Source organism: Rhinoderma darwinii, chromosome 1 (genome assembly GCF_050947455.1).
Source record: "Rhinoderma darwinii isolate aRhiDar2 chromosome 1, aRhiDar2.hap1, whole genome shotgun sequence".
NCBI lineage: Eukaryota > Metazoa > Chordata > Amphibia > Anura > Rhinodermatidae > Rhinoderma > Rhinoderma darwinii.
The window spans coordinates 370,253,051-370,280,766 of record NC_134687.1 but is presented as its reverse complement, the minus strand read 5'-3'; the positions used below and the strand labels follow the sequence as shown (position 1 = coordinate 370,280,766).

The following is a 27,716-nucleotide window of genomic DNA, read 5'->3' as shown; positions in this document are numbered from 1 at the left end:
CATGTTTTCTCCCCAATCAGTTGTTTTTCCATCTTTATGTTCATTTTTATCTTGTCAGGACGGAGCTGGATCAACATGTCCGAGATTGCATTCAGATATATCTACGAGACTGGTTAATTGTGAACAGAAAGTAAGTATTTGCAGTTGCGAACCCATACACTGGTCGGTCTCTACCTTTTATATTGAAAGCCGGTGGTAGCTGACAGAATTCCAGTCAAGCTCATATGAGACTAAAAGGGGTGATTTTAGAGAAACATATAAAAGGTTCCGTACAACAAAGTATGAAACAAGTTGTCCCAACTAAAAAAAAACTTGCTCCCGTATGCCCAATTAAAGCATATGGACATCATAGAGGGAATGCCCCTCCCCAGGATACCCCCTTTTATTAGCCAGTGCCGCTGGTAAGAATATTACACTCCCATTAACCCCTTCCCCCTGCTGGCATTCTGGGCCCTAATGTCCAAGCCATTTTTTAGATTTTTCCATTGTCACATTCGAAGAGCTGTAACTTTTTTATTTTTGCGTCGGCATAGCTGTATAAGGTCTTGTTTTTTGCGGGACGACTTGCAGTTTTTATTGGTACCATTTGAGAGTAGATGCGACTTTTTGATCACTTTCTATCACATTTTTTTTAAGTCAGGATTAACAGAAAACAGCAATTTTTCCATTGTTTTTTATTTTATTTTTTACGGCGTTCACAGTGCGGGTTAAATAATGTAACAGCTTTATAGTCGGGGTCGTTACGGACGCGGCGATACCAAATATGTGTAACTTTTTTGCTTTATTGTAGTTTTTTTTAATAGTAAAGCATTTTGTAAGGGGAAAAGCTGGGTTTTTCATTTTTTTTTTTTCACTTTTTTTTTAAATTAACTTTATTAAACTTTTTTTACTTTTTTACTAGTCCCACTAGGGGACTTCCCTATCCTCCGATCGCTATTATAATACACTGCAATACTTTTGTATTGCAGTGTATTACTGCCTGTCCGTTTAAAACGGACAGGCATCTGCTAGGTCATGCCTGCGGCATGATCTAGCAGGCATTCGCTGCAGGCAGACCTGGGGGTCTTTATTAGACCCCCGGCTGCCATAGAAGACACAGACACTCGGCGATTTTATCGCCGGGTGTCAGTGAGATGAGAGGGAGCTCCCTCCCTCTCTCCAAAACCACTCAGATGCGGTGCTCGCTATTGTGCACCGCATCTGAAGGGTTAAACAGGTGAGATCGATACTAATATCGATCTCACCCGGCAGAGCAGGGACGCCCCCAGCCCTCAGCTGCTTCTGGCAGCTGACAGCAGGGAGATTTCACGGCTCCCTGCTCTGTTTACTTTATTCTAATGCAGCGACGTAGTTTGGCGGCGCTCTAGAATAAAGCCCACTAATGACCGCCGTAAAAAGACGTATCGGCGGTCATTAAGGGGTTAATGAAGCAGAGCTGCAATACCGGACACAGCGCGCGCACCAGGAGAAATACACACATATTACAGTGATGGGCATATAGTGACCCTATACAGTCTGTATACTATATTCTATCCTCTTCAGACACCAGAGTCTCTGACCCCAAAATATTAAGTAAATGATAAAAATCTAGAATGTATATCTGGCCACTTCTCCACTCCAAAGGGGGACACCGGACTCCTGTTCTCAGTATGTCGGGAGCCTTTAGTCCGATTCGCATCCGGACATTGAATGTAAGGTTCTGCTCTCAGTTGTAGCCGTCCATAATGTGGTACGTTGACCGCCACTGGCATAGACTGTTTGTTAATTTGTTATTATAGTTCATATGAAACATTTGATATTGCTTGATATTTTCTGTGAATATAAGAGTAGTACAGCACAGCAAAGTACGGTGATTTAATACCCTTAACCATTTTCTTCTTTACATTAAGGACACAGGAAAACTCAGGCACAAGTAACTTTAGCAGAAGTGGCTCTAGAAAGGACTTCCAAAAAACTCTTCAAAAACAGATATTCGAGTCTGATGAGTCAGAGCCCAGACAAAATGAACAGGTACCTTCCTACGTGCAGTATAGCTGCTGGTCCAGAACAATTCTTTTCTCTTGCCCACAAAGCAAATACTTTGCATTCCTGATCAGCAGGCAGTCTGCCCGTCCTGTTATATTAACACTTATTCAATTTGAATATCCTAAGCTCTGTTCATATTAGCATTGTAGGCCCATCCCGCCAACCATCATGTGGCTTTGTATGCAATGACTTTGTATGGTGTAGGATCTATATTTATTATAAAAAGAATGTATCCATCTGTATATTACATGATCATATCACTGCCCCTTTGTAATCCAGCTCTTTGTGTGTTTGTGTCCTGTGGGCCCCCTTAGACACCTGGGCCTGTTGGCAATTGCTGCTTTTCCCCAAAAGTCACAGGCATTATTTTAACCCACTGCATTTTAGCGCATGGAATATATAAAATAAGAAAAATAATTTAGAATGTATGTTTTTTTTCTTCCTGGAAAAAAGTGTATAAATTATACAATCAGATCTTAGGCCTGAGGCCACACAAACACACAGGATAAATGTTAGTAAATCCTGCCGGCAATCTAATCCATATGAGGGCCTCCCAATTGTCTCCTGATGGCAGATGTCGGGCTAAAAATTTATTTGGTATGTTTCTTGTGCTGGTAGATAAGGTTGGCCTTCCTCTCCCCATTAAAATAAAAATGCACCCTCAGCTGCAACGAGCCTTCATGTATTCTGCGAGGTCGAGGGAGATAGCTGTCAGCTTTAGGCTACGTTCAGACGAGCGTCGGCAACCTCGGACGTAAAAAACTGATGTTTTTCACGTCTGAGGTGCACCCATGGGGGACGCATTGTCACGGATCCCCCGTAGACTAGAGTCTATGGAGGTATGCGGGACACGCAGGGAAATAGGACAAGTCATATTTTTTCACGGACCCTTCACACGCTCCGTTGAAATAACGGCCATCACACGGACGTGATACACTCTTCTGAATGAGCCCTTAGGCCGGCCATAGACATGAGTTATTTGTTGACAGACCGAGACATTTTTTGAGGGAATCCGCAGGCAATCTAGGAATTTAATTGATCAGACAATAGATTGCTGATAGATTCTAACGTTATGTAAGCAAATATCTAATGTATTTGGACAGTCTTATTGACAAATTCTCAGACACTACTGCCTGTTAACATTGAAAACCATGAATACATGAAAATCAATAATTTATTGGTATCAATTTCAATTGCTGCAATTCAGCCAAACTGAATCTGATTTTGACAGATTGGTAGTTTTAGATTCCCAATGCCTGTCCCATTGCTTTTAACCCATTTGCTATTCAGTGTAAGCTTCCGACATTACGCTATGTTACTAGTCCTTTCAGGTGGGCAAATTATCACATGGACGTAAAGCTGATTATTTCTTTTATAGCGTCTGAATCTCTCACTTATGATTCATTCTCCAGAAACAATTGTTCTTTGTGTTTTTTGTAGACTGATGGAGGTCTTGTGATGAGATTGTCTGCTGAACCTGGAAAAACTACCATTGCTTCCTGTGAATTTGACCTACGTGGCTTAAATCCAGAAAGTCGTCTCAAGAATCTTCTGCATCTTACCAATGTGGATGACCTAGAGAAGCAAACCGAGGAAGCTCGTAAAGCCACCAGGCATGCTGAGATTTTTGCCCTCAGTCCACCAATGGATGAGGTATTACCGTATTGCTGTTACTCCCTCTCCTTATCCTATTTCTGTAACCTATCATATATTTAGAACTTCGTTCCTGTTTTCCATACATCATTATCTGACTATTGTTTCAAGGTGAAGCTAATGTTTTTTTTTAACTGTTTTAACACTGTTGGCTTTTAATATAAAATCTGATGAGACAACCAATCCTGTTGTTTTAAATGGGAATGAATTGTGCCCTTTTTCACTGTAAAAGTGTCCTACTTAAGACGGAAATTTTTAAAATCTGTCACTCCTATCATTGTGTGCTACCCTCCTTTGGATAAAACTGTAAGGCCAACGTCCTGCAGGATGGGAAGAATGGACACCACATATGTGTTTGTTTGGACCCGTCCAACAGGCCTAGTTACAGGCGGAGGATCACTCCAGGAAAAACTGATACGCTGTTATGCCTAGTGCAGGGCCTAAGTGGACGGAGCACGACTCAGAGATTCAAAAACCACCAAAGGCAGGACTCGTACACTGCCACTTCAGGCCCTGAATGAAGCATAACACAGTGTATTTGTTTTTTCTGGACTATTCCTATAATAGTGTAAAGTTGTTTAACCCCTTCACGACTGCCATACGGCTATATACATTCCAACTGCTGATGCCCCATGCAGTTGTCATGTGTATATAGACGTTTGCAGCATGCATCGGGGCTTAATGAGTGCAGAGCTGCTTCGGTGTGAGCAGCTCTGCACTAATGTATGTGTCGGCTCTCTCTACAAGTGTCGACACCTCTTGCACTTAGTTTAATAAAACAAACGTGTTTTTTTATGAAACTAAGCTTACAAGTGCAGCGCTGCTCACTATAAAGCACTCTGCATTTTTCTCTCTTTCCCTGCCTCTCCATGTGTGTCGGCCCCCCCGTCCAGTGTGCTCGTTAGGTACCAGTGTACTCGTTATCTGGGCAGATAAGGAGCTGATGATCACCATGAGTGTCCAATCATGGTGATCATAGAAAAGTTTGTTTTAACTGTTTGTCTTCTTTACTCTCCCCTACAAGAGTGGTTTTTTTTTCACATTTTTAGTGATTTGTCTGTTCATAATTAAAATTAAAAACATAGAATTAATTAAACTAATCCAGAAAATGAAAGCCTCGTTAGTCTTGTAAAAAAACAAAGTAAAAATAGTTCGGATGTTGAAAGCGGTTGCAAAGATATTATTGTTTAAAGAAGTGCACATCATAAATGGAAAAATTGACCTGGACACGGGGGCATCAATGACCCTTGGTCATGAAAGGGTTCAAAATAAAGCTATTTTTATAATAAATAAGTATAATAAAGGTAGAGCACATTTTGGCCCTAATGCTCACTATATGTATTTCAGGAGGATGCAGTTGAAATACGCCCTGTTCCAGAATGTCCAAAAGAGCATATGGGATACAGGATAATGGTCAAGCTGCATACTCTAAAGTACAGTATAAATAATATTATATTACCTAGATTTTTGATTCATGCTTTTCTGAATGTCTATTTTTAAATATCTTGTATTTGCGTTTTGCAAGAAGTGATCTTAAAAATTTGTGGAATTTGATATACAAAGTACAATAGTCACAGAATTTTTTTTATTATTCAATGACTGAGGCTCTGTTCACATCTGCGCTACAATATCCATTATTCTGTTTTGTCAGAGGAACCGCAAAACAGGAAAAACGGAAGCGCTGGATACGTTGCATGACGGAAACCAATGGTACCCGACAGAACCCTTTGACTTCAATGGGTTCCGTCAGGTTTCTGTCATTTTGCCGCCAACATTTTTTCCAGCAAATATGATGGAATCTGCATTGGAGGCTTCTAATGGAGCCTCCGACGCAGATGTCAACAGAGCCTAAGCTTAAACTCTGTTAAAGAAATATTGGTGTGACATCTAGTGGCCCAAGTTAACATTTTTTTATTTTTTTTTATAGGGAAAATCCCATGAATTAGTTGTTGCATAGGCTGAGCTGGCCAACTCTTACAATCACATTTACTAACATATTTGCACACTAGTGTGTCTTTGTGCTAGAGCCACTGAATGTTGCAGTCACATGAATGTCACATGACTTCTGGGCATGACGTCACGTAGGACGATATGTCACCTGCAGCATTTTTATAAACCGTATAAAAAAAAAAGTTATAGTCACAGAAAACCCCTTTGAATATACTTACATACTTGATAAAGATTTACCATTTTGTGTCTTTTTTCATAAACAGATTGGACATGGACATTGAGCCACTGTTTGCAACGATTGCACTTTTTGACTGTAAAGAGCGAAAAAAGGTAATAAAATGTCACCCTGTGAAATACCATATAAATGTGAACAGCACTGCATTTTACATGTACCAGCAGCGATCTCTTAATTATTTCACAGAAAAAAAAATCACAGAAGGGCCACCTTCACATTTGTGTATTTTGATCAGTATTGTGCATCAATATTTGTAAACCAAAACCAGGAATGGAACCTACAGTGAAGGAAATAAGTATTTGATCCCTTGCTGATTTTGTAAGTTTGCCCACTGTCAAAGTCATGAACAGTCTAGAATTTTTAGGCTAGGTTAATTTTACCAGTGAGAGATAGATTATATAAAAAATAAAAAAAAAAACAGAAAATCACATAGTCAAAATTATATATATTTATTTGCATTGTGCACAGAGAAATAAGTATTTGATCCCCTACCAACCATTAAGAGTTCAGCCTCCTCCAGACCAGTTACACGCTCCAAATCAACTTGGTGCCTGCATTAAAGACAGCTCTTACATGGTCACCTGTATAAAAGACTCCTGTCCACAGACTCAATTAATCAGTCTGACTCTAACCTCTACAACATGGGCAAGACCAAAGAGCTTTCTAAGGATGTCAGGGACAAGATCATAGACCTGCACAAGGCTGGAATGGGCTACAAAACCATAAGTAAGACGCTGGGTGAGAAGGAGACAACTGTTGGTGCAATAGTAAGAAAATGGAAGACCTACAAAAGGACTGTCAATCGACATCGATCTGGGGCTCCATGCAAAATCTCACCTCGTGGGGTATCCTTGATCCTGAGGAAGGTGAGAGCTCAGCCGAAAACTACACGGGGGGAACTTGTTAATGATCTCAAGGCAGCTGGGACCACAGTCACCAAGAAAACCATTGGTAACACATTACGCCGTCATGGATTAAAATCCTGCAGTGCCCGCAAGGTCCCCCTGCTCAAGAAGGCACATGTACAGGCCCGTCTGAAGTTTGCAAATGAACATCTGGATGATTCTGAGAGTGATCTGGAGAAGGTGCTGTGGTCAGATGAGACTAAAATTGAGCTCTTTGGCATTAACTCAACTCGCCGTGTTTGGAGGAAGAGAAATGCTGCTTATGACCCAAAGAACACCGTCCCCACTGTCAAGCATGGAGGTGGAAACATTATGTTTTGGGGGTTTTTCTCTGCTAAGGACAAAGGACTACTTCACCGCATCAATAGGAGAATGGATGGAGCCATGTACCGTCAAATCCTGAGTGACAACCTCCTTCCCTCCACCAGGACATTAAAAATGGCTCGTGGCTGGGTCTTCCAGCACGACAATGACCTGAAACATACAGCCAAGGCAACAAAGGAGTGGCTCAAAAAGAAGCACATTAAGGTCATGGAGTGGCCTAGCCAGTCTCCAGACCTTAATCCCATCGAAAACTTATGGAGGGAGCTGAAGATCCGAGTTGCCAAGCGACAGCCTCGAAATCTTAATGATTTACAGATGATCTGCAAAGAGGAGTGGGCCAAAATTTCATCTAACGTGTGCAAACCTCATCATCAACTACAAAAAACGTCTGACTGCTGTGCTTGCCAACAAGGGTTTTGCCACCAAGTATTAAGTCTTGTTTGCCAAAGGGATCAAATACTTATTTCTCTGTTCACAATGCAAATAAATATATATAATTTTGACAATGTTATTTTCAGTTTTTTTTTTAAATATAATCTATCTCTCACTGGTAAAATTAACCTAGCCTAAAAATTCTAGACAGTTAATGTCTTTGACAGTGGGCAAACTTACAAAATCAGCAAGGGATCAAATACTTATTTCCTTCACTGTATATAAAAAAAGTATTATGGAAAGATTTGCGTGTAGACAGAATGTTAGTAATGTTTGCTAATTAATTAAAAGCTCACATTTTCATGAACTTAAGTATTCAGAGCCTTTGCTATGACATTTGAAATTTAGCTCTGGGGGCCTCCAATATCTCTAGAGCATCTTTGAAAAGGAAAGAACTGCCTGTAAAGCTGGGAGACAGGATTGTGTGGAGGCAGAGATCTGGAGAAGGGTGCAAAAAATTCTGCTGCACTGAAAGTTCCCTCCATAATTCTTAAATGGAAGAATGACACAACAAGGACACTTCCTAGAGCTGGCCGCCCCACCAAACTAAGTAACCAGGCGAGAAGGGCCTTGGAAGAGAGGTGACCAAGAACCCAATGGACACTCTGGCTGATCTCCAAAGTTTCTGTTTTCAGATGGGAGAAACTTCCAGAAGGTCAACCATCACTGCAGCACTCCACCAATCTGGGCTTTATAGCAGAGTTGTTACAAAGAAGCCTCTCCTCAGTAAAAAGACACATGAAAGTCCACCTGGAGTTTGCAAAAAAAAAAAAAAGGCATAAAGGACTCACAGACTGTAAGAAACAAGATTCTGTGGTCTGATCAAAAAAAAGATTTAACTTTTTGGCCTCAATTCAAAGCGTCATGTCTGGAGGAAACCAGGCACTACTCATTACCTGTACCAATACCATCCCTACAGTGAAGCATGGTGGTGGCAGCATCATGCTGTGGGGGTGATTTTCAGCGGCTGGGACAGGGAGACTTGTCAGGGTTGAGAGAAAGATGAATGGAGCAAAGTACAGATATATTCTTAATGAAAACCTGATCCAGAGTGCTGTGGACCTCCGACTGGGTGGTTCACAATGACCCTAAGCACACAGCCAAGACAACACAGGAGTGGCTTAGGGACAACTCTGTGAATGTCCTTGAGTGGTCCAGTCAGAGCCTTGACTTGAACCCAATCTAACTTTTCTGGGGAGACCTGAAATTGGTTTTTGACCAACGGTCCCCATCCAACCTGACAGAGCTTGAGAGGATCTGCAGAGATGAATGGCAGAAAATCCCCAAATCCAGGTGTGCAAACCTTGTGGCATCATACCCAAGAAGACTGGAGGCTGTTATCGCTTTTATCGGACCATCAGACGAAATGTGACTGAAAAGTTGTGCATATTGTAACCAAGCATTTCTAGTCCTGCCTTTCGGGAAGGAAGAGAGTGAGCAGATTGAATGCCCATGTAAGTAGTGGCGTAAATGAGAAGATTCCGGAACTGGAAGGCCTAAAACGTTGAATTTCCGTATTCCCATTGTCAAATTCAGGTTATTGAAAATCTGCGTCAGTGGGCTGGACTAAGAAGTTAGCCACATGGCTCACATTTGTAGAATCCGCGACGACAAGGGAAGAGAGGCCAAACAACCGAGTCTGTGGATTCTCCACAGCAAATCCTGCTTAGAGGCGCCCGCCACAGCCCTCATACTGAACACACACTTTTGTTGTCCCATGGTGGAGCCAATTTATTGCATATGCTAGAGTAGCTGCCCTATGATAGGTAAGCAGAACAGGTATACCCATACCCCCTGAGCCTTAGGACATATGAGGAATTTATAACCCAATCTGGGAGTAGATCCAGACCATATAAAGTGAATAAATACAGACTTCAAAGGTTTTAAAAACTTGGAAGGGAGTTGTATAGGAAGTGTCTAGAAAAAATATAGATTATGAAGAAGCACGTTCTTCAGCAAATCTATCCTTCCGAACCAGCAAACAGCAATAAAGGCCACTTAGAAAGATATGTTTTAATCTCATCCAGCATTGAATAATTAATAAAAATGTGTACATATTTTGTGGTTCGTTGAGATCCAAGTCTCCAAATACTTTGTTCCCCTGCGCCCATCTAAAACAAAAGGATGATCTGAGACTCCACGACCGGCATAGGTATTGAGACATTCAAAACCTCTAATTTATGAAGATTCACTTTAAAGTTGTTGAAGTTAAAACGCCAAAATCGCTCTTTTTTGGTCACCTTAGCTCTCAGAAAAAAATTAATAAAAAGTGATAAGAAAAACTACAGCTTGTCCCACATAGAATAAGCCCTCACACGACTCTATTGATGGAAAAAAAAAAGTTATGCCGCTTGGAAGGCGGAGAGTGAAAAACAAAAATAAAGCAAAAAATGGCTCCGTCCTGAAAGGGTTAATTAATTTCTAATGAAAAAACACCTGTTGGGTCAAAATGCTCACTACACCCCTTAAAATGCCTTAAGGTGTGTAGTTTACCAAATGGGGTCATTCTTTGGGGGGTTTCCACTGTTTTGGCCCCTCAGGGGCTTTGCAAATGCGACATGACACCCGAAAACCATTCCAGCTAAATTTGAGCTCCAAAAGCCAAATAGCGCTCCTTTCCTTCTAAGCCCTGCCGTATGTCCAAACAGCCATTTATTACCACATATGGGATATTGCCGTGCTCAAAAGATTGAGCTTTACAAATGTTGGGGTGCGTTTTTTGAAAATTGAAAAATCTGCGCTAAAACTAAATTTCATTAGAAAAAATTTTTTAGATTTTTATTTTCACAACCTAATTCCACTAAATTCAACAAGAAACCTGTGGGTTCTAAATGCTCACTATACCCCTCGATAAATTTCCTTAAGGGCTGTAGTTTCCCAAATGGGCTCACCTTTTTAGGGACCAGTTTCTTTCTTTCTTTTTTTTTTTTTTTTTTTTTTTAAAACCTGTTTTTAGTGAAGGGAAGGGATACAGAAGGAAAAAGGGAAGGGGGTATGAAACAAGCACAGTAATAAATTCCTGTCATGTCGAGTTCGTGGACCCACTGGAGACCATTTGCATAGACCAACTAGGATATGGCAAACCACGCTCAGGCCTGGGTCCCTCTTATAGCCCAAGGTGTTCTGGGAGCAATCAGCTCAATCTCCCACCTGCGTGCGCTTTGGATTCTTAAAGAGGCTCTGTCACCAGATTATAAGTGCCCTATCTCCTACATAATCTGATAGGCGCTGTAATGTAGATAACAGCAGTGGTTTTTATTTTGAAAAACAATAATTTTTTAGCAAGTTATGAGCAATTTTAGATTTATGCTAATTAGTTTCTTAACCCCTTCCCGCACCTTGACGTAACTGCACGTCAAGGTGAGCAGTAACTTCACGCACCTTGACGTGCAGTTACATCTGTACTTTGAGAGTTAACCGCCGCACGGCGCTACACCGCAGCAGCGGTTAACTGTGCAGGGTGTCTGCCTTGCATTCCCTGTTGCCGATCAGCGGCTTAAAAATAAAAGTTATTAGTTACATAAACAAGAACTGCTTTTTTTTCCTATAATAAGTCTTTTATTATAGGAAAAAAATTAACTCGTTAAAAAAAGTACACATATTTGGTATCACCGCGTTCGTAACGACCCCAACTATAAAACTATAATGTTATTTGTATAATGTATTACAGCTGACACCCGGGACTAACGGACAGGAACAGCGATCGCGCTGTTACAGGAGATTGTAAAAATTACAATCTACTGCAATACATTAGTATTGCAGTGTATTGTACCAGCGATCTAATGATCGCTGGTTCAAGTCCCCTAGGGGGACTAATAAAATATGTCGAAAAAAAAAAAGGAAATAAAGTTTAGTGAAAAAAACGAAATAAATATTTAAAGTCCAAAAGAAAACCCTTTTCCCAATTATTTCACTAAAGTAATGTAAAAAATACACAAAATTGGTATCGCTGCGTCCGTAAAAGTCAGAACTATTACAATATACCATTATTTAACTCACACGGTGAACGCCGTAAATAATAAAAGAATATAAAACGCCCAAATTGCTCTTTTTGGTCACCTTAGCTCTAAAAAAATTTTTTTAGAAAAACTGCTCAAAAAGTTGTACGTAACAAAAAATGGTACCAATAAAAACTACAGTAGGTCCCGCAAGAAATGAGTCCTCACACCACTTTATTGACAGAAAAATAAAAACTTTATGGCTGTTAGAAGGCGGGCAGTGAAAAACGAAAATAAAAAAGCAAAAAATGGATCCGTCCAGAAAGGGTTAATTAATTTCTAATAAAAAAAACATTTATGACCACATGTGGGGTATAGCCGTACTCTGGAGAAATTGCTTTATAAATATTTGGGTGCTTTTTCCTCCTTTTATTCTTTGTGAAAATTAGAAAATTCAACATTTTAGTGGGAATAATGTTGATATTCATTTTCACGGCCTAATTGTAATAAATTCTGAAAAATACCTGTGGTGTCTAAATGCTCACTATACTCCTAGATAGATTCCTTAAGTGGTGTAGTTTCCCAAATGGCGTCACTTTTGGGGTGTTTTCACTGTTTTGGTCTCTCAGGGGCTTTGCAAATGTGACATGGCACCCGAAAACTATTCCAGCTAAATCTTCGCTCCAAATGCCAAATAGCGCTCCTTCCCTTCTAAGCCCTGCTGTGTCTCCAAACAGCATTTTATTACTACATATGGGGTATTGCCGTAATCGGGAGAAATTGCTTTACAAATGCTGTAGTGGTTTTTTTTTCTCCTTTATTCCTTGTAAAAATGAAGTTTTTTCAGAAAAAACGTAGATTCTCATCTTCACAGACTAATTCAAATACATTTAGCATAAGAACTGTGGGGTCAAAATTCTAACTATACCCCTAGATAAATTCCGTGAGGGGTGCAGTTCCCAAAATGGGGTGACTTTTCTTTTTTTTTATTGTTTTGGCAGCACAAGAGCTCTTCAAACCTGACATGGTGTCTAAAATATATTATAAAAAAAGGAGGCCCCAAAATCCACTAGGTGCTCCTTTGCTTCTGAGGCCAGTACTTCAGTCCATAAACATACTAGGGTCACGTGTGGGATATTTCTAAAAACAATACAATCTGGGCAATATATATTGAGGTGCGTTTCTCAGGTAAAACCTTCTGTGTTACAGAAAAAACTGTATTACAAATGAATTTTGGCAAAAAGAAATGCATTTTGTAAATTTCACCTCTACTTTGCTTTAATTCCTGAGAAACGCCTATGGGGTTAAAACACTTTATGAATGCTGTTTTGGATACTTTGAGGGGTGCAGTTTTCAAAATAAGGTGAGTTATGGGGTCTTTCTAATATATAAGGCCCTCAAAGCCGCTTCAGAACTGAACTGGTCCCTGGAAAAAATGGGCTTTTGAAATTTTCTTGAAATTATGAGAAATTGCTGCTATAGTTCTAAGCCTTGTAACGTCTTAGAAAAATTAAAAGAATGTTCAAAAAACTATGAAAATTTGGTCGATAAATTTAATATTTATAACGAAGTACAATATGTCATGAGAAAACAATCTCAGAATCACTTGGATAGGTAAAAGCATTCCCAAGTCATTACTACATAAGGTAACACTTGTCAGATTTGAGAAAATCTGCTTCGTCCTCAAAGCCAAAACAGGCTCAGTCCTGAAGGGGTTAATAGACAACTGGGCGTGTTTTTACTTTTTACTAACTGGGCGTTTTGAAGAGAAGTGTATGAGGCTGACCAATCAGTGACCAATCAGCGTCATACAATTCTCATTCTTACAGCACATTGTTACAGTGTGATTGTGCAGTGAAAGAAGCTGGGCTGGAACAATGAGAAGTGTATGACATTGATTGGTCAGCGTCATACACGCCTCTTCAAAACGCCCAGTTGGTAAAAAGTTAAAACACGCCCAGTTGTCTATTTAGAAACTAATTAGCATAAATCTAAAATTGCTCATAACTTGCTAAAAAAATGATCGTTTTTCAAAATAAAAACCACTGTTATCTACATTACAGTGCCGATCAGATTATGTAGGAGATAGGGCACTTATAATCTGGTGACAGAGCCTCTTTAAGTCTGGACTGCGCTCACGAGAGCACCCTGGTGGTCAGTCACTGTGGAACAGGACGGCCGTATGTGCAGACATCTCTGGAGAGAAGGGCGTCGACTGCATGGAAGGAGTTAGTGGTCAGCGACCACGGACGTTACAATTCCAAAATGTCAATTTCCATAATAACATGTTCAGAGTTATTTTGTACATTCTTCTAATGACAGTCAATCTAAAATCTAGTCTGATGGTACACAACTTGCCATGGACAATATAGATCAGCATATTATCAATACAGGGGGAAGGGGAGGGAACAGTGGTGGGACATCCGTGCCCGTTCATGGTCCAAAGTGTTGGGTCATCACCCCAAGTATATTGATTCCATCATATCCTAATCGGTGGGGAACCCAAGAGAGTCTGCTCCAAATACCAAGTAGTAGGGCCAAAGCAAGTTTTTAATTTTAAGCTTGATCCTATCTGGGAGAAGGGTTATAAATTTGTTCCAGATTTTAAAGAAGTGTTTTATTTTCTGTTCCTTAGACAAGGAGGCTTCTATCCAGCCCATACGAAAGCGGTATGATAACTTCTCAAGGTAGAGTCTAATAGTAGACGGGGAGAGTGAGATCCAGCAGTGGAGTATAGTTTTACGTGCTGCTGCTGAAATAAATAGTAAGAGCTTTTTCTCATGTTGTAGGTTTATGTTATGTTCAGGTGGAACAATACCAAATAAGCTCCACACATCTGCATTTGGACAAGAGTGTAGCAGGTTATTGGTGACGAGTGGATTTGCGTCCAGAATATTCTTATTTGGGGACACCACCAAAGACACTGAAGTAAATCTGCATTTGGCGAGGAGCATTTGGGCCAGAATGATATGTGGTGTTGCCTATCATAAAGCCTCTATGTGGGGAGATGTAAGCTCTGTGAGTTATTTTATATGCCATTTCCCAATACATCGCTGATCGTAGGTATTTATTTGCCGTTTGTAATGCAACTAAAATATCGTCCACCGTAATGTCAGTTAGTATAGTGGTCCAACGGATCATTCACGCTTTGGATTTAGAGTAATCCCATTTATGGGAAAGAAGTTGGTAGTATGTCGTTATTAGTTTAGGGGAATGTTGTCTGGCTGGTGTCCGTGCCAAAAAGGGATCATCCCAATCTCTATCCGTCATGTGATGTAATATCTTAATGATGTAGCTGTGGGCTTGTAAATAGTAAAACGGGTGTGGGCCCACTACATCATGTTTCAATCTTAATTTGTTAAAGGTATATATATATATATATATCTCCTGGGCTTATCCACTAGTTTCCCAACGCTACTCTGGCCTCCAGAGTGCCAAAGTTTGAAGATTGGGGGCGGTTGACCATGCTGAAAAGTAGGATTTTGCAGGGATAGGGAGTATCTCAGATTAAGTGACAGTAACTGTCTACTCTTTGTCCTTGATTTCCATGTTGTGAACAATAAAGGGTTTTTTGTAACATCCTCAGGAAGTTCTGAGAATGGGATATGTAGAAGGTTAGTCAGCGATATATGAGGGAAAAACTGACTCTCTAATATGATGTCTGTGTGTACAGAGGTTTGCTGCAACCAGTCACCCACAATGCGTAGTTGGGCGGCTATGTTATAACGTATGTCCGGGAAGTTTATACCCCCATTTGTTTTGTATTGTTGCAAAATGTGTAATCCAATTCGTGGTCGTTTGTTGTTCCAAATGAAACAGCGAAACAACACATTGACTACCTTAATGTCCTGTGGTTTTAGAAAAACAGGGAGAAATTGAAAAATATATAATCTCTTGGGAAATGTTACCATTTTTAGAAGATTAGCCCTTCCTAGAAAGGAGAGTGTGAAGCCTCACCATGTGATAAGTTGGGACCCCAGATAGATGAAAGCTCCTATATTCTGCTTGTATAGGAGATTGGGGGATCTAGTAATTTGGATACCTAAGTAGGTAATAGAAGTGGTGTTCCAGTGGAAGTCATATCCAGGGGCCCAAGATGGATTTGCAGGGCCTTTTAGAAGAAGTGCTTCTGACTTAGTGGTGTTAATTTTAAAACCCGATATGGAGCCAAATTTGATAATATCCAATAGTAAGGTGTCAAGGGAGGTTCTTGGATTGGTGATATATAACAGTATATAATCTGCAAAGGCTGAGGGGATACACATTGGTCCCACTGAACTGAAGCTCTCAAAGGGGGTCAGTGAGAGGAAGTGTCTAAGAAAGGGGTCTATGGAGAGGTTGAATAAAAGGGGTGATAATGGGCAGCCCTGTCGTGTGCCTCTGTGAATCTCAATGGGTGGTGTGTTACTTCCATTTATAGTGAAGGTGGTATGCGCCTGGTTTTGTGATCCCGTGAGAACGTTTAGGAAAACCTTTCCAAAACCTCTGTATCGAAGATTGGCATGTAAGAAAGGCCATGAAACAGAATCAAAGCCTTTTCTGCATCCAGTCCCAGAAGCATTGTGGGTGCAGAATGTGGGTTCAGAGCCTGTATCGTGGCCGCCACTGCCTGTCTAATCCCTTTGGTTGAGTCTCTATTTCTAAGAAAGCCTAATTGATTCTGTGTAATTATCTTTCCCAGTATCAATTGCATACGATCTGCCAGAATTTTCGTTAGCAATTTATAATCCTGGTTTAATAGGGATATAGGTCTGTAGGAACCTATGCCTGTCGGGTTTTTATGTGGTTTCTGGATTAAAATAGTACGTGAGCTGAAAAATTAATGTGGCCCAAATCCCTTGGTATAGATGTCATTCAGAAATCTAGTTAAGGGCGGTATTAAGTGAGGTGAAATCATTTTGTAATATTCTGAGGATATGCCATCTGGGCCTTGTGTTTTTATTATTTGGTAAGGTAGTAATGGCTCTTTGTACCTCCTCTTCCGTGAGTGCCTGGTCTAGGAGTTGCTGATCTAACATTGAGCGTTTAGGCAATATAAGAGAGGATAAAAAAGACCCTGTTGTCTCCGAATCAAATTGTGTGGGTTTGTAAAACTCCCAAGAAGAACTCTCTAATAGCTTGTTGGATTTGGTCTGGGATCAACATGGTTTCTCCCGTGGTGGGATGAGTTAATTTCGGTATCTCATATGAGGATCTACGAGGCTTGTGGATTTTCACCAGCAGCTGGCCTATACGATTGCCCCAGCGGAAATACTTATTTATGGCATCAATGTGCCATTTAGCTTGTCCCTGCAGATAAGTATCCAGAAGAATTTTAGCTTCTATGAAAAGGGATTTATTCTCCGCTGATCTGTCTGATAAATAGTATTTATGTGCCTCCATAACACCAAGATTTAATATATAAAATTGTTTCTGTAGGTTGCGACGTCTATGTTTCAGATATGAGATGTGACCTCTCATAACTGCTTTTGATGTCATCCAAAATGGTCTAGAATTATCTATATGTTCCATATTGTCCGTGGCGTAGTGACCAGTGCGTATTTAGATATTGTTTAAAATCCTCTGAGGTAAATAAGTAAGAAGGAAATTTCCAATTACGGCTTTTAAGTTTTGGTGGTCCTGCATCTATTGTGAGAGTTATGGGAGCATGGTCAGATATTGCCATTGTCAATATTTCCGCTTAGTCAATCGCAGGGAAGGCCTGTAATGACATTATGAAGAAATCAATTCTGGAGTGTGAGTGGTGAGCGTGTGAGTAGTGGGTATAGTCTCGTTCGGTCGTATGAAGTAATCGCCAAGGGTCACATAGAGATAGTTGGGTCATTAGGTCAAGAATAACCTAGGCTGCCACGTCATCCTGCGTAGACTAGCTAGTACGGTCTATGTCATTATGTAGGGTGGTGTTAAAATCTCCCCCTATTATTAGGGAATGAGGTGATTGTTGTAGTAGAAAGTTTAGCAAATGAGAGAAAAAATGTGCATAACGGCGGATTTACACGAGCGTGTGCGCAAAAGGCACTTAACCGCTCCGTGTGTCAACACATAGGATGTGCGGCTGCGTGATTTTTGCGCAGCCGCCATCATTATGACACTCTGTTTGGATGTTTGTAAACAGAAAAGCACGTGGTGCTTTTCTGTTTTCATTCATACTTTTGACTGCTGTTGCGCGAATCACGAGTGTCCCACGGAAGTGCTTCCGTGTGGTGCGCGTGATTTTCACGCACCCAGTGACGGCAATGAGTGCGTGATGTGCGAAAAACGCAGAAATATAGGACCTGTGGTGAGTTTTACGCAGCGGACTCACGCTGCGCAAAAATCACGGACAGTCTGCACTGCCCCGTAGACTAGCATAGGTTCGTGCAAGGCGCGTGAAAATCACGCGCGTTGCACGGACGTATTACACGTTCGTGTAAATCCGCCCTTAGGGTAATTAGGAGCGTATATATTGAGGAGGCTGTATCTAGTGTCCTGGATTGTTACGTCCAAATATAGAAATCTCCCTTCTGGATCTGCATAAGGTTCATAAATGGAGTATGATTTATGTATGATGATGTAGGACTTTTGAAGGTATTTGTCCATCCCTATACGGGTAGAGTAGGAGAGAGAGATCAGTTTCCCCAGGAAGGGTATCCAATTAGTCTAATTAATGTGGAGGCCCGTTGGACCCAGATAGGCCATCTGTGTGGAAGAGGTCAGGGTCATGCATTCGGGTAAATCTGGACACGTAACTGAGGGCGTCGCTAGGTATTATTCGTGCTGTCAGTATTCCCCCATCAGGTATATGTTAACTTTCAGAGCAACGTCTCTAGAATACCCACCGAGGGGTTAAAGCCTCACGGGCAAATTTGTTGTGTCGTCCGAGTATAAACGGCTTGTGAACAAGATGGGTTGCCACAAGGGGTCCTATTATGTATTATGGGAGCACTTTCAAGATGTCAGGCAAGTAGGGAGGTTCAGGCCTAGACTCAGGGCCAGACACCCTTTCCCAGGATCTCCAGGGAGCGTGGGGCAAAGATTGCTCACCTGTGGCAGCATGTATCTGTGCTGTCCGGGATAACAGTTCCGTGGCAGCGCTGGATCACCTCTCAAGGGAGCACTGTCAAGAGGTTAGGCAGGTAGGGAGGCTCAGGCTTCGGTGCAGGGCCATACACTCTTTCCCAGGTTCTCCAGGGAGCGTGGAGCAAGGATCGCTCCCCTGTGGCAGCTTGTATCTGTCCTGTCTGGTATGACCGTTAAGCGGCAGCATGGAATCCCCTCCTATGGGAGCACTTTAAAGAATTTATTCAGGCCGGTAGGGAGGGAGGTTCAGGCCTAGGCTCAGGGCCAGACACCCTTTCCCAGGTTCTCCAGGGAGCGTGGGGCCAAGATTGCTCACCTGTGGCAGCGGGTAGCTGTGCTGTCCGGGAAGACCAGTCACTAGGTCATATAAGTTGAACTGGTTTACTGACCTGAATAGCGCTGTCTCCCTCATTCCAGAGCTTTTTTTTGGGGTTTTTTTTTCCTGGACCCTTCCCCCTGTTTCAGAGATATGAACCACTGTTGTGTTGGCTCCCTATATGCTATTTTGCTGTAGTTAGCCAACAGGGTGTGAACTAGGCAAGCTAGCTTCACCCCGTTGCTTATCTACAGCAAATTAGCATATCGGGAGCCAAAAAAGCAGTGGGCCATATCTCTGAAGTGGGGGTTCCTACTTTCAGGGGTAAAGTAGGACCCGTTATTTTATTAAGATATTCATTTTTTTTTTTTTTTAACCTTAGCCGCCCATCCTGGTCAGCATATTTACCTTGCAAACGATAGAGTTCCTCATAGAACGACTGAAATTCCTTCAGTATATCCCTGGTAGAATGGACCTTTTCCCCACCTCGTGATAGTATAGAGGTAATCCAGGTGGCCGCGGACTTAAAGTATGAGCTAGTGGTATACCACTGTAATCACTATGTCTGTAAGAGAGACATTTGATTTTATCCCTAGAATTTAAGTATTTCTAATCGAATAAACGCTGTAATGCCTCCCGAGTAGAACACAGCTCAAGTTAATCCTGTGGGAAAGTAAACGTTTATGACACATCTCCATGGAGGTATGTTTTTCAAATATATTTTCAATGTCACCTATCCTCATTTTCTTCAGTCTGGAAGCATTTGAGATGAACAGGCCCCTTAGGACACACTTCAAAGTATCCTGTTTAATGGGAGGACTAGTGGGGTCCGAAGTATGCACCTTTAGGCACTCTACTATCCCCTTCCCCAAGGTCCACCACACAGACAAGGCCTTTGAGAATTTTATCGTTCGGATTCCATGAGCCTTGCGGCCCCCTGTCTACCTCCAAGAGAAGTGAGGACCATATCATAGAAAATTGTTCGATAGTAACATGGGTTCATTTCCGGCCGAGGAAGACAGGTCCCGGAGTGATTGGGATACAAAGATCTAATCAATGCGATCATAGAAATTGTGTGCAGAGGAGAACAAAGTATAATCCTTGGAAGCTGGGTAAAGGATTCTCCACACATCCAACAGACGTTAGGAAGAAAGGTGTCTCCCAACTCTATGGACCGCCCCATAGGAGAGAGCGAGGACCTACCTGAATATGTATCCAGGAAAGTGTCAACGGAAAAATTAAAATCCCGACTGAGACTAATCTGAAGGCCTTCTGCGTACTCTTCCAATATTGCAAACAAGGAGGAAGCCAAGTCCACCTGGCCATGGATGGGAAAGTGAACGTTTGCCATGACTACTGCTCTGGAAGAAAGAGAAAGTTTAAGATTCAAGAATCAAACATTTAAATCAGTCTTGGTATCGAGCAGGACATGTGGCATACTGTTGTGAATAGCTATGGAAACTGCCCTAGCCTTTGAGTCAGTGAAAGCACTGTGAAATCATACAGTATAGTATTTGTTTTTACAGGAAGGAACGTGGTGCAGCTCTTTTGTAAAAGGACTACAGAAAACTTTTTTTGTCCATACAATTTTGTTCTTTTTTTGGGCTCATTGGGACCTTTTACATTATAGGAGCAAAAAATGGGAGGGAGGGAAAGAGTGGGGAGACATTGTGGCAATTTTTTAACCCAAACCCAGGAGAGGATAGAAAGTATTAAAAGAAAGGAGAATATTTTTGGGTCCACTGCTGGCTTTGGTACAGGTTGCACTTTCATATACAGTGGGCCACTGTACATTGTGGCCATAGGTTACATTGTGGGCAATGGGTGATGTATGCCAGTGTATGGCTATACAGTCAGAGGTATACGTCGGGGAATATTCCTGACGTATTGCTCTGAGGTGATGTGAATAGAGCCAAACACAAGGAATCCACTCTCGAATATTGGATTGCAGGGTGAGAGAGCACTTTATTCCATGCTTTTCTCCAAGGCTCTGTATGTAGCGTCTTTCTCAACTTGGTCTGCTCCACTTTTCCAATATTTCACTTTTGCGAAGTAGAACATGCAAATAAATGAGCAGCAAGCATATTTGACACACAAAGAACAGTGATAACATAAAACACTACCTGTCTGTGTAAATACACACTTAGGCCTTGTTCACACACTGCATATTTGCTGCAGATTTTGCATGTATTTTTTAAGACCATACCAGGAACGAAACCTAAACCTATAGAAATCTATAAATGAAGGCCTTATAGGTCTGCTCTCCTACATCCAATTCTGGTTTTGGCATAAAAAAAATTGCAGGAAATCTGCACTGTGTGAACAAGGCCTTACATACGTTCACCCCTAGCGTAAACACTGCAGAATTTTAGTCTGGATTTTCTGTGTGGAAATTCCCCACTATATTACAGTAGCAGCAAAGTGAATGAGATTTGAACAAATTTCATTCTCACACTGCTGAAAAATTCTGCAGAAAACTTGTGCAAAAATTTACCTGCAATGCGGATTTTCAATCTGCAGCCTATCAATTTATCTAGTGAAAACACTGAAATTTAAGCACGTAAAATCCGTATGAAAATTCTGTATTCTTTACGCTGTGGACACACCCACACCCATGTGTTCAATGCAAATTATTTGTACATTGCCTCCAAGTAATTATTATAATTTACAGGAGCTGTTTTATTTGTGCTTTTCATTGCAGTTTTGGCAATAGCTGCTAAAATCGTGGCATATGTTTTTAAAAAATTTAGCAGTTTTGCCACAATTAAGTGAAAATCACTACAAAAATCAATGAATAAAACAACTTATGTAAATATACCATGAATGTTACTAAATATCATAAGATTTAACATGTATTTTTTCCTTTGCTAGATTTCAGAGAATTTTCATTGTGACTTGAACTCAGAAGTGTTCAAACAATATCTACGGACTCATACACCCAGTGTGGCCCCTTCAAGCCAAGCAAGAACTGCAATGTTTTCTATTACCTATCCCTCTCCAGATATCTTCCTAGTTGTTAAGGTGAGCATGAGGAATACAGGATCAGCACATATCGGTTTGTTGGCTTGGGATGCATATCTGGATGATCAGAATACTGAAGCTCCGACTTTGAGTCATTTTGACTATGTAGTCAGCAAAATTAAAGGGATATTCCAGCCAAAACTAACGTTTCCCATGTGTGCCATTATGGTATTCCATGTCTTAGTCTCCCACCTGTTATTTTTCTTGCTGCTTCTTCTTTCTCTATATATCAGACTGGGATGGTTGCTTAGCAGCAGTGTGAATCGGGCTTGGTGACACGTTTCTCTACTTGAGTCTATGGAGATCTATAGGTGTATAGGTATCTTCAGCAGTTCCTGTACCACACTAGACAGGGGGGACAGAAACTTTTATAATCAGCTACCACTGATACTTAGACAGGTTCCTGTTACACAGGTATAATGTAGAAGAATATAGTGCAGCCTCCCTGTCTGTATACTTATGGTTTCTCCGCTTATTTAGAAGAATGTAGAGAGAATGATAATCACAGTGTCCCCCAGCATGCAGAAATGGTATGGTGTTTAGCTGGTCAGGTGATTCTGTGCTGAAGCATCATGGGATTAATAGCAAAGCAGAGCGGAAGAGAAAGCTGAGGAAATTTAAGAATCAAGTTAGAGGCTTTTTTTAAAGCACAGACAAGGCAGCAGTTCAAAAAGTAAGTACAGTATACATAAAAGAAGTGTAGAGTGTGGTATACAGTCAGGTGGGGGGGGGGGGTGCAAGGATGGAAAGTTGTGTTACTACTGGAGGTCTTCCTTAAATAAATACCTAATAATTGCTTCGGTTAACTGTGTATGTGTTAATAAATGGGTATTAAAGGGTTATTGTGCCAATCTCTTCTATAGCCAATGCAAAACCAGATATCACTGGAAACAAAGTGAGATATAAAATAAAAGCAGCTGATCTGTCAACATAATGGTTCACAGGCGGCAACAGGATATATTTTTTGTCACCGCACCGCAGAGTAAAAACAGAATATAATAGATTACATTTGGTTACTATACATTCAATGTTAATAAAAGGCGGAGCTACACTTGAGTAAATTCTAGAGTAGTCTGCAACTTAACAATTACATCATTCTACTCATATGGATACATAGTGCCAGGATACATAGAAATGCAAGACACACTGAGTAGAAACTGTGTGCAGTGATGTTGTTGAGACTATTAGGGTGCAGTCACACGTGGCGAATTTGCCTTGCATTTACAATATAAGCCTATGGGAAAAATATTCCGCAGAGCAAGAAATTGAGAAATCTGACTAAGTTGCGGAATATTTTTCCCATTGGACATAGTCTGAGTTCTGCAGCATTTTTTTTAATACTACGGGAATACAAGGCAAATAGCGCCACGTGTGACTGCTCCCTTACGGTGCTCATCTTCAGTATTTCTTCAATCGTTTTCTATTAAACTCGTTTTCCTTCTAACCTCACACTGATTTTGAGTTGCATGATGGTTTTCTCGCTATTGTGATACCAAGCTAAATTCATAATTGTAGTACATTGTGGGTGCTTAAAAGACAAGTTAGAAGTAAGCTGTTAAAGGGGTAAAAACCTTCTTAAAATCGTATTATGTTTTAAGCAAATAAAGATTATTCATTGTATAATAAAAAGTTATACAGTTTTCTATATACTTTCTTTTCCAATCCCTCACATCTTTCAAAAACACTGCTTGCAGTCATTCAGTACAAGCCTTCATTGTTTACATCCAGTGGATAAAAATCTGTCCTGGTCACGTGATGGACACACAGGTGTCTGTTTTATTACAGGTACAGTACAGTCATCAGAACTGTGTCTTCTTAACCCCTTAGTGACCACTAATACGCCTTTTTACGTCGGTCACTAATGGGCTGGTCACTAAGGGGTTAAGATCCGAGCATTGTGTCGTGTAACCAGGACAGATGTTTATCTCCTGGAAGTAAACAATGAAAGCTTCAATTGAATGACAGCAGGCAGAGATCTTTAAAAAAAAATGCAATTCATTGATACAGAAAGTATGATTAGAAAAATTGCGCGTAATTTATCAACCTTTCTATGCTGGCGTAGAAAAGTCGTAAAAAGGCCCATAAGTCACAATTTGCATAGAGTCTGTTACGCCACCCTCGACACTTTTTATAAATAGAGGTGTAGTTTACACAAAGGGAGAGGTCCACCGCAGTCAAATACATTTATATTTTCCGCCAGACAACTGGCGTAAGTTATAGTGGAGATCGACGCAAGCTCTAATCTTTCACTCTGTGGGGTATAGCAAGGTAGAGTCCCGTGCCAGGTCCCGTACCTTCCCTTCCCAGAACGGACTACCGTCCCGTCAGACTACCCCCCCTAATCGGACAATTAAAGAAAAAGTATTCCCACCTCATGGCTCCTCTACTCTTCTCCGGGTCTCCTCAGGCTCTCTGTAAAGGATTTACCAGACACCGCTTCTGTGTCGACGCTTCTGTGATTAATCAGTCTGCATCTGCTCCTAGGTCTGATAGTGACTCGATCTGCTCCCATTCAGGCTGGTAGGCTGAGGAGTGGGAGAACCTATCACAGCCTGGCCAGACGGAGCTAACTCCCGCCCTCGGTCTATTTATGCCTTTATTTCCTGCTTTTCCTTTGCCTGTGATTTTGTCTGATTTCCTGGCTCTGCTCTTCCTGCTAGTACCTCTGCTTCAATTTGACACTGGCTTTACTGACCACTCTCCTGCTCTGTGTTTGGTACCTCGTACACTCCTGGTTTGACTCGGCTCGTTCACTACTCTTCTTGCTCACGGTGTTGCCGTGGGTAACTGCCCCATTTCTCTTAGCTTCTGTGTACCCTCGTCTGTTTGTCTGTCGTACACTTATTGAGCGTAGGGACCGTCGCCAAGTTGTACGCCGTCACCTAGGATGGGCCGTGCAAGTAGGCAGGGACTGAGTGGCGGGTAGATTAGGGCTCACCTGTCTGTCTCCCTACCCCGACATTACTCTCCCCCTACCAGCCGTGTCTGTGTTGCAAACACTTCCAATTCCAGAGAGACCTACAGGAATTTAGGGAGAAAAAAGCGTATGATTTTGTCACTACACAACAACAGCAATATCAACAGACCAATAGGGGGCCGAGGGAATCTGACCCTTCCACATCAGAGAGTGAAACTACAGACTCTGAAAGAGTGGGCCCATTCTTTGGCGGTAGTGGTGGGAAACATAAATTTAGGGGAGGAGCAAGAAGTAGAAATAGAGGCCGTGGGAGAGCCTCTTCTAATAGTGGCAATAATTTTTTAGCCAACAATCCTCCCATTTCCCGCTATATGCTGAGGGGTCAAAAGGATTAGTGAAGGGGAATAACATGGATAGGCTTCAAATCATTAACCTTTCTGAATATAATTTGAGTGCATCAGAGATTACACTATTAGAAAAGGGACTTTCCTTTGTCCCTACAGTTAAATTTGACTCATTTTCGTGGATAAAAGATCTCAATTTATTTGCTCGCAAACTTAAATGGAAAAAATTTTTTAAACACCATAATAGAAAAAAATGCATGGAATTAGGCCTAGAGGAGTCTGATATGGAAGGTCTTTCGGCCCTTGAGGGGCTATTAGAGGAATCTGGACGCACTCCAGGTATAGGTCCCTTCACCAACCTTAAAATGAAGAGTAGGAAATTGCCACCTATAGGAGACTTTACCAATGTGGATTTATTTGTGGATATGGTGGGAGATGAGATCATAAGTCTCAGTCAGGATAGCAGGGGAATGGATAATAATTTGTCTTGGTCTGAACGATTAGCTCTGACCACTTTAGAGAAAAAAGAGAATATTGTTCTCAAATCATCCGATAAAGGTGGGAACATTGTGGTCATGAGCAGGGATGGCTATAAGAAGATGTGTGAGGACATTTTATTTAACCATGACTGCTATACCATTTTAAAGGATAACCCCACGGCATTATTCAAGAAAGAGTTGCTGAGCATTTTGAGTGATGCAAAGAGCAGATCTTTGATTAGTGCAGGGGAATTTGGGTTTTTATACCCACAATTTCCTGTTATGGCGTGTTTCTATAGCCTGCCCAAAATCCACAAAGGTTATCCTCCTTTACGTGGCAGACCTATTGTTTCAGGCATAAATAATTTAACTCAAAATGTGAGCACGTATGTTGACCAAGTGTTGCGTCCCTTTGTTTTGAGTCTCACATCATATGTGCGTGACACAATGGATGTCCTGAAACAGATTGATGGCATTTCCCTGGAGAAAGATACAATTTTGGCGAGTCTGGATGTCGAGGCGTTGTATTCATCCATACCGCACAAATGTGGCTATAAAGCGGTCGAGTACTATTTGGGATCTAGAGGTACCCAGTTTGTAGCTCATAACCAGTTTGTCATGCAGTTATTACAGTTTGTTCTTGAAAGAAATATATTTATTTTTGAAGACAAAATTTTCCATCAGAAATGTGGTACTGCAATGGGGAGTCCTGCTGCTCCCACCTATGCAAATTTATTTCTTGGCTGGTGGGAGGAGACAATTGTCTTTGGGGACAAATTTGTCAATTGGACCTCATCTGTTGGATTATGGATTAGATATATTGATGACGTGTTGATCCTCTGGAACTCTACAGCGGATGAGTTCCATAATTTTGTAGCAGCCCTCAACAAGAATGATGTAGGACTTAAATTCACATGTGAGATCAGTGAGAAAGAATTGTCTTTTTTAGATTTGAAAATCACAAAAACATCAGATGGCACAATCCACACTAAGGTACATAGGAAAGAAACAGCAACAAATAGTTTCCTGCAATGGAATAGCTGTCATCCCCATTCCCTCAAAAGTGGCATACCAAAAGGCCAATTTATGAGAGTACGTAGGAATTGTAGTTCTATGGGTGATTTTGAGTTCCAGGCCAAGGAGCTCAAAACAAGATTGAAGGACAGAGGTTTCCCCGAGATGGTTATCAGGAAGGCCTATGAGGGAGCAAGGGATGCTGATAGGCAATGTCTTCTGGTCCCTAAAAAACGGAAAGAAGAACAGGTCACAAGACTCATAGGTACCTATGATTCCAAACAAAATGATATTATGCAGATACTGAATAGGTATTGGCGTATTCTCAGTTCTGATACAGATCTGGTAGATCAAATCACACAGAGGCCGTCTGTCACCTATCGGAGAGGGAAAAATATAAGGGACAGAGTCATGCACAGCTGTTTTGACCCCATTTCACCTAGGGGCACGTGGCTGGACAGACAAATACCAGGCACCTTTAGGTGTGGTAGTTGTAAAGCCTGTGATTTCATTTTTAAAGGTAATAGCTTCACTAGCGTCACCACACAGAAACAATACACTATTCGGGATTATGTCAATTGCAAGACTGCGGGAGTGGTCTACCTAATCACATGTCCATGCCCCCTTAACTATGTGGGAAAAACAGCACGACAATTTCGTCGCCGCATTAGGGAGCATGTTGGAGATATTGTCCATGATAGGGACACCCCAATATCTAAGCATGTGCATGCCAAACACCAAGGCCAGGCAGCATGTTTAAAGTTTCAAGCTATTGAACTTGTTAGACCCCCCAAAAGAGGAGGTGATTGGGATAACCTGATTTTACGCAAAGAAGCACAATGGATCCACAGACTGGAATGCATACATCCAGCAGGTTTAAATGAGCAGACTAATTATACATGTTTTATTTAACACTCCGTATGGACGACCTATCTCCCTTGGGTTGCCCAGGGGGTGGGTGAGTTCATTTTTGCCCAACACATGTAGGTTTGAGATGGCCCTATTGGTCTGCCGTTTTTTAACGGCGATCGTCTCTCGGTCCCCCATGTCATGAGGGATCGTATTTCCTTCCACCCTACATGTGATTAATTACATTTTTAGTTG

At 41.3% G+C, this 27,716-nt stretch overlaps 1 protein-coding gene across 2 annotated transcripts in view; it reads left to right on the top strand.

The window, feature by feature from the left end:
- The window catches only part of DOCK8 (dedicator of cytokinesis 8), a 175,138-nt gene that overhangs the window by 23,178 nt on the left and 124,244 nt on the right, over nt 1-27,716 (top strand). For both annotated transcript variants that reach the window (XM_075827721.1, XM_075827730.1), the window contains 6 exons: nt 59-130; nt 1,890-2,010; nt 3,466-3,678; nt 5,026-5,111; nt 5,892-5,958; nt 21,709-21,858. In XM_075827721.1, the coding sequence (XP_075683836.1) occupies nt 59-130; nt 1,890-2,010; nt 3,466-3,678; nt 5,026-5,111; nt 5,892-5,958; nt 21,709-21,858 (709 nt within the window). The remainder of the gene's footprint in view (nt 1-58; nt 131-1,889; nt 2,011-3,465; nt 3,679-5,025; nt 5,112-5,891; nt 5,959-21,708; nt 21,859-27,716) is intronic.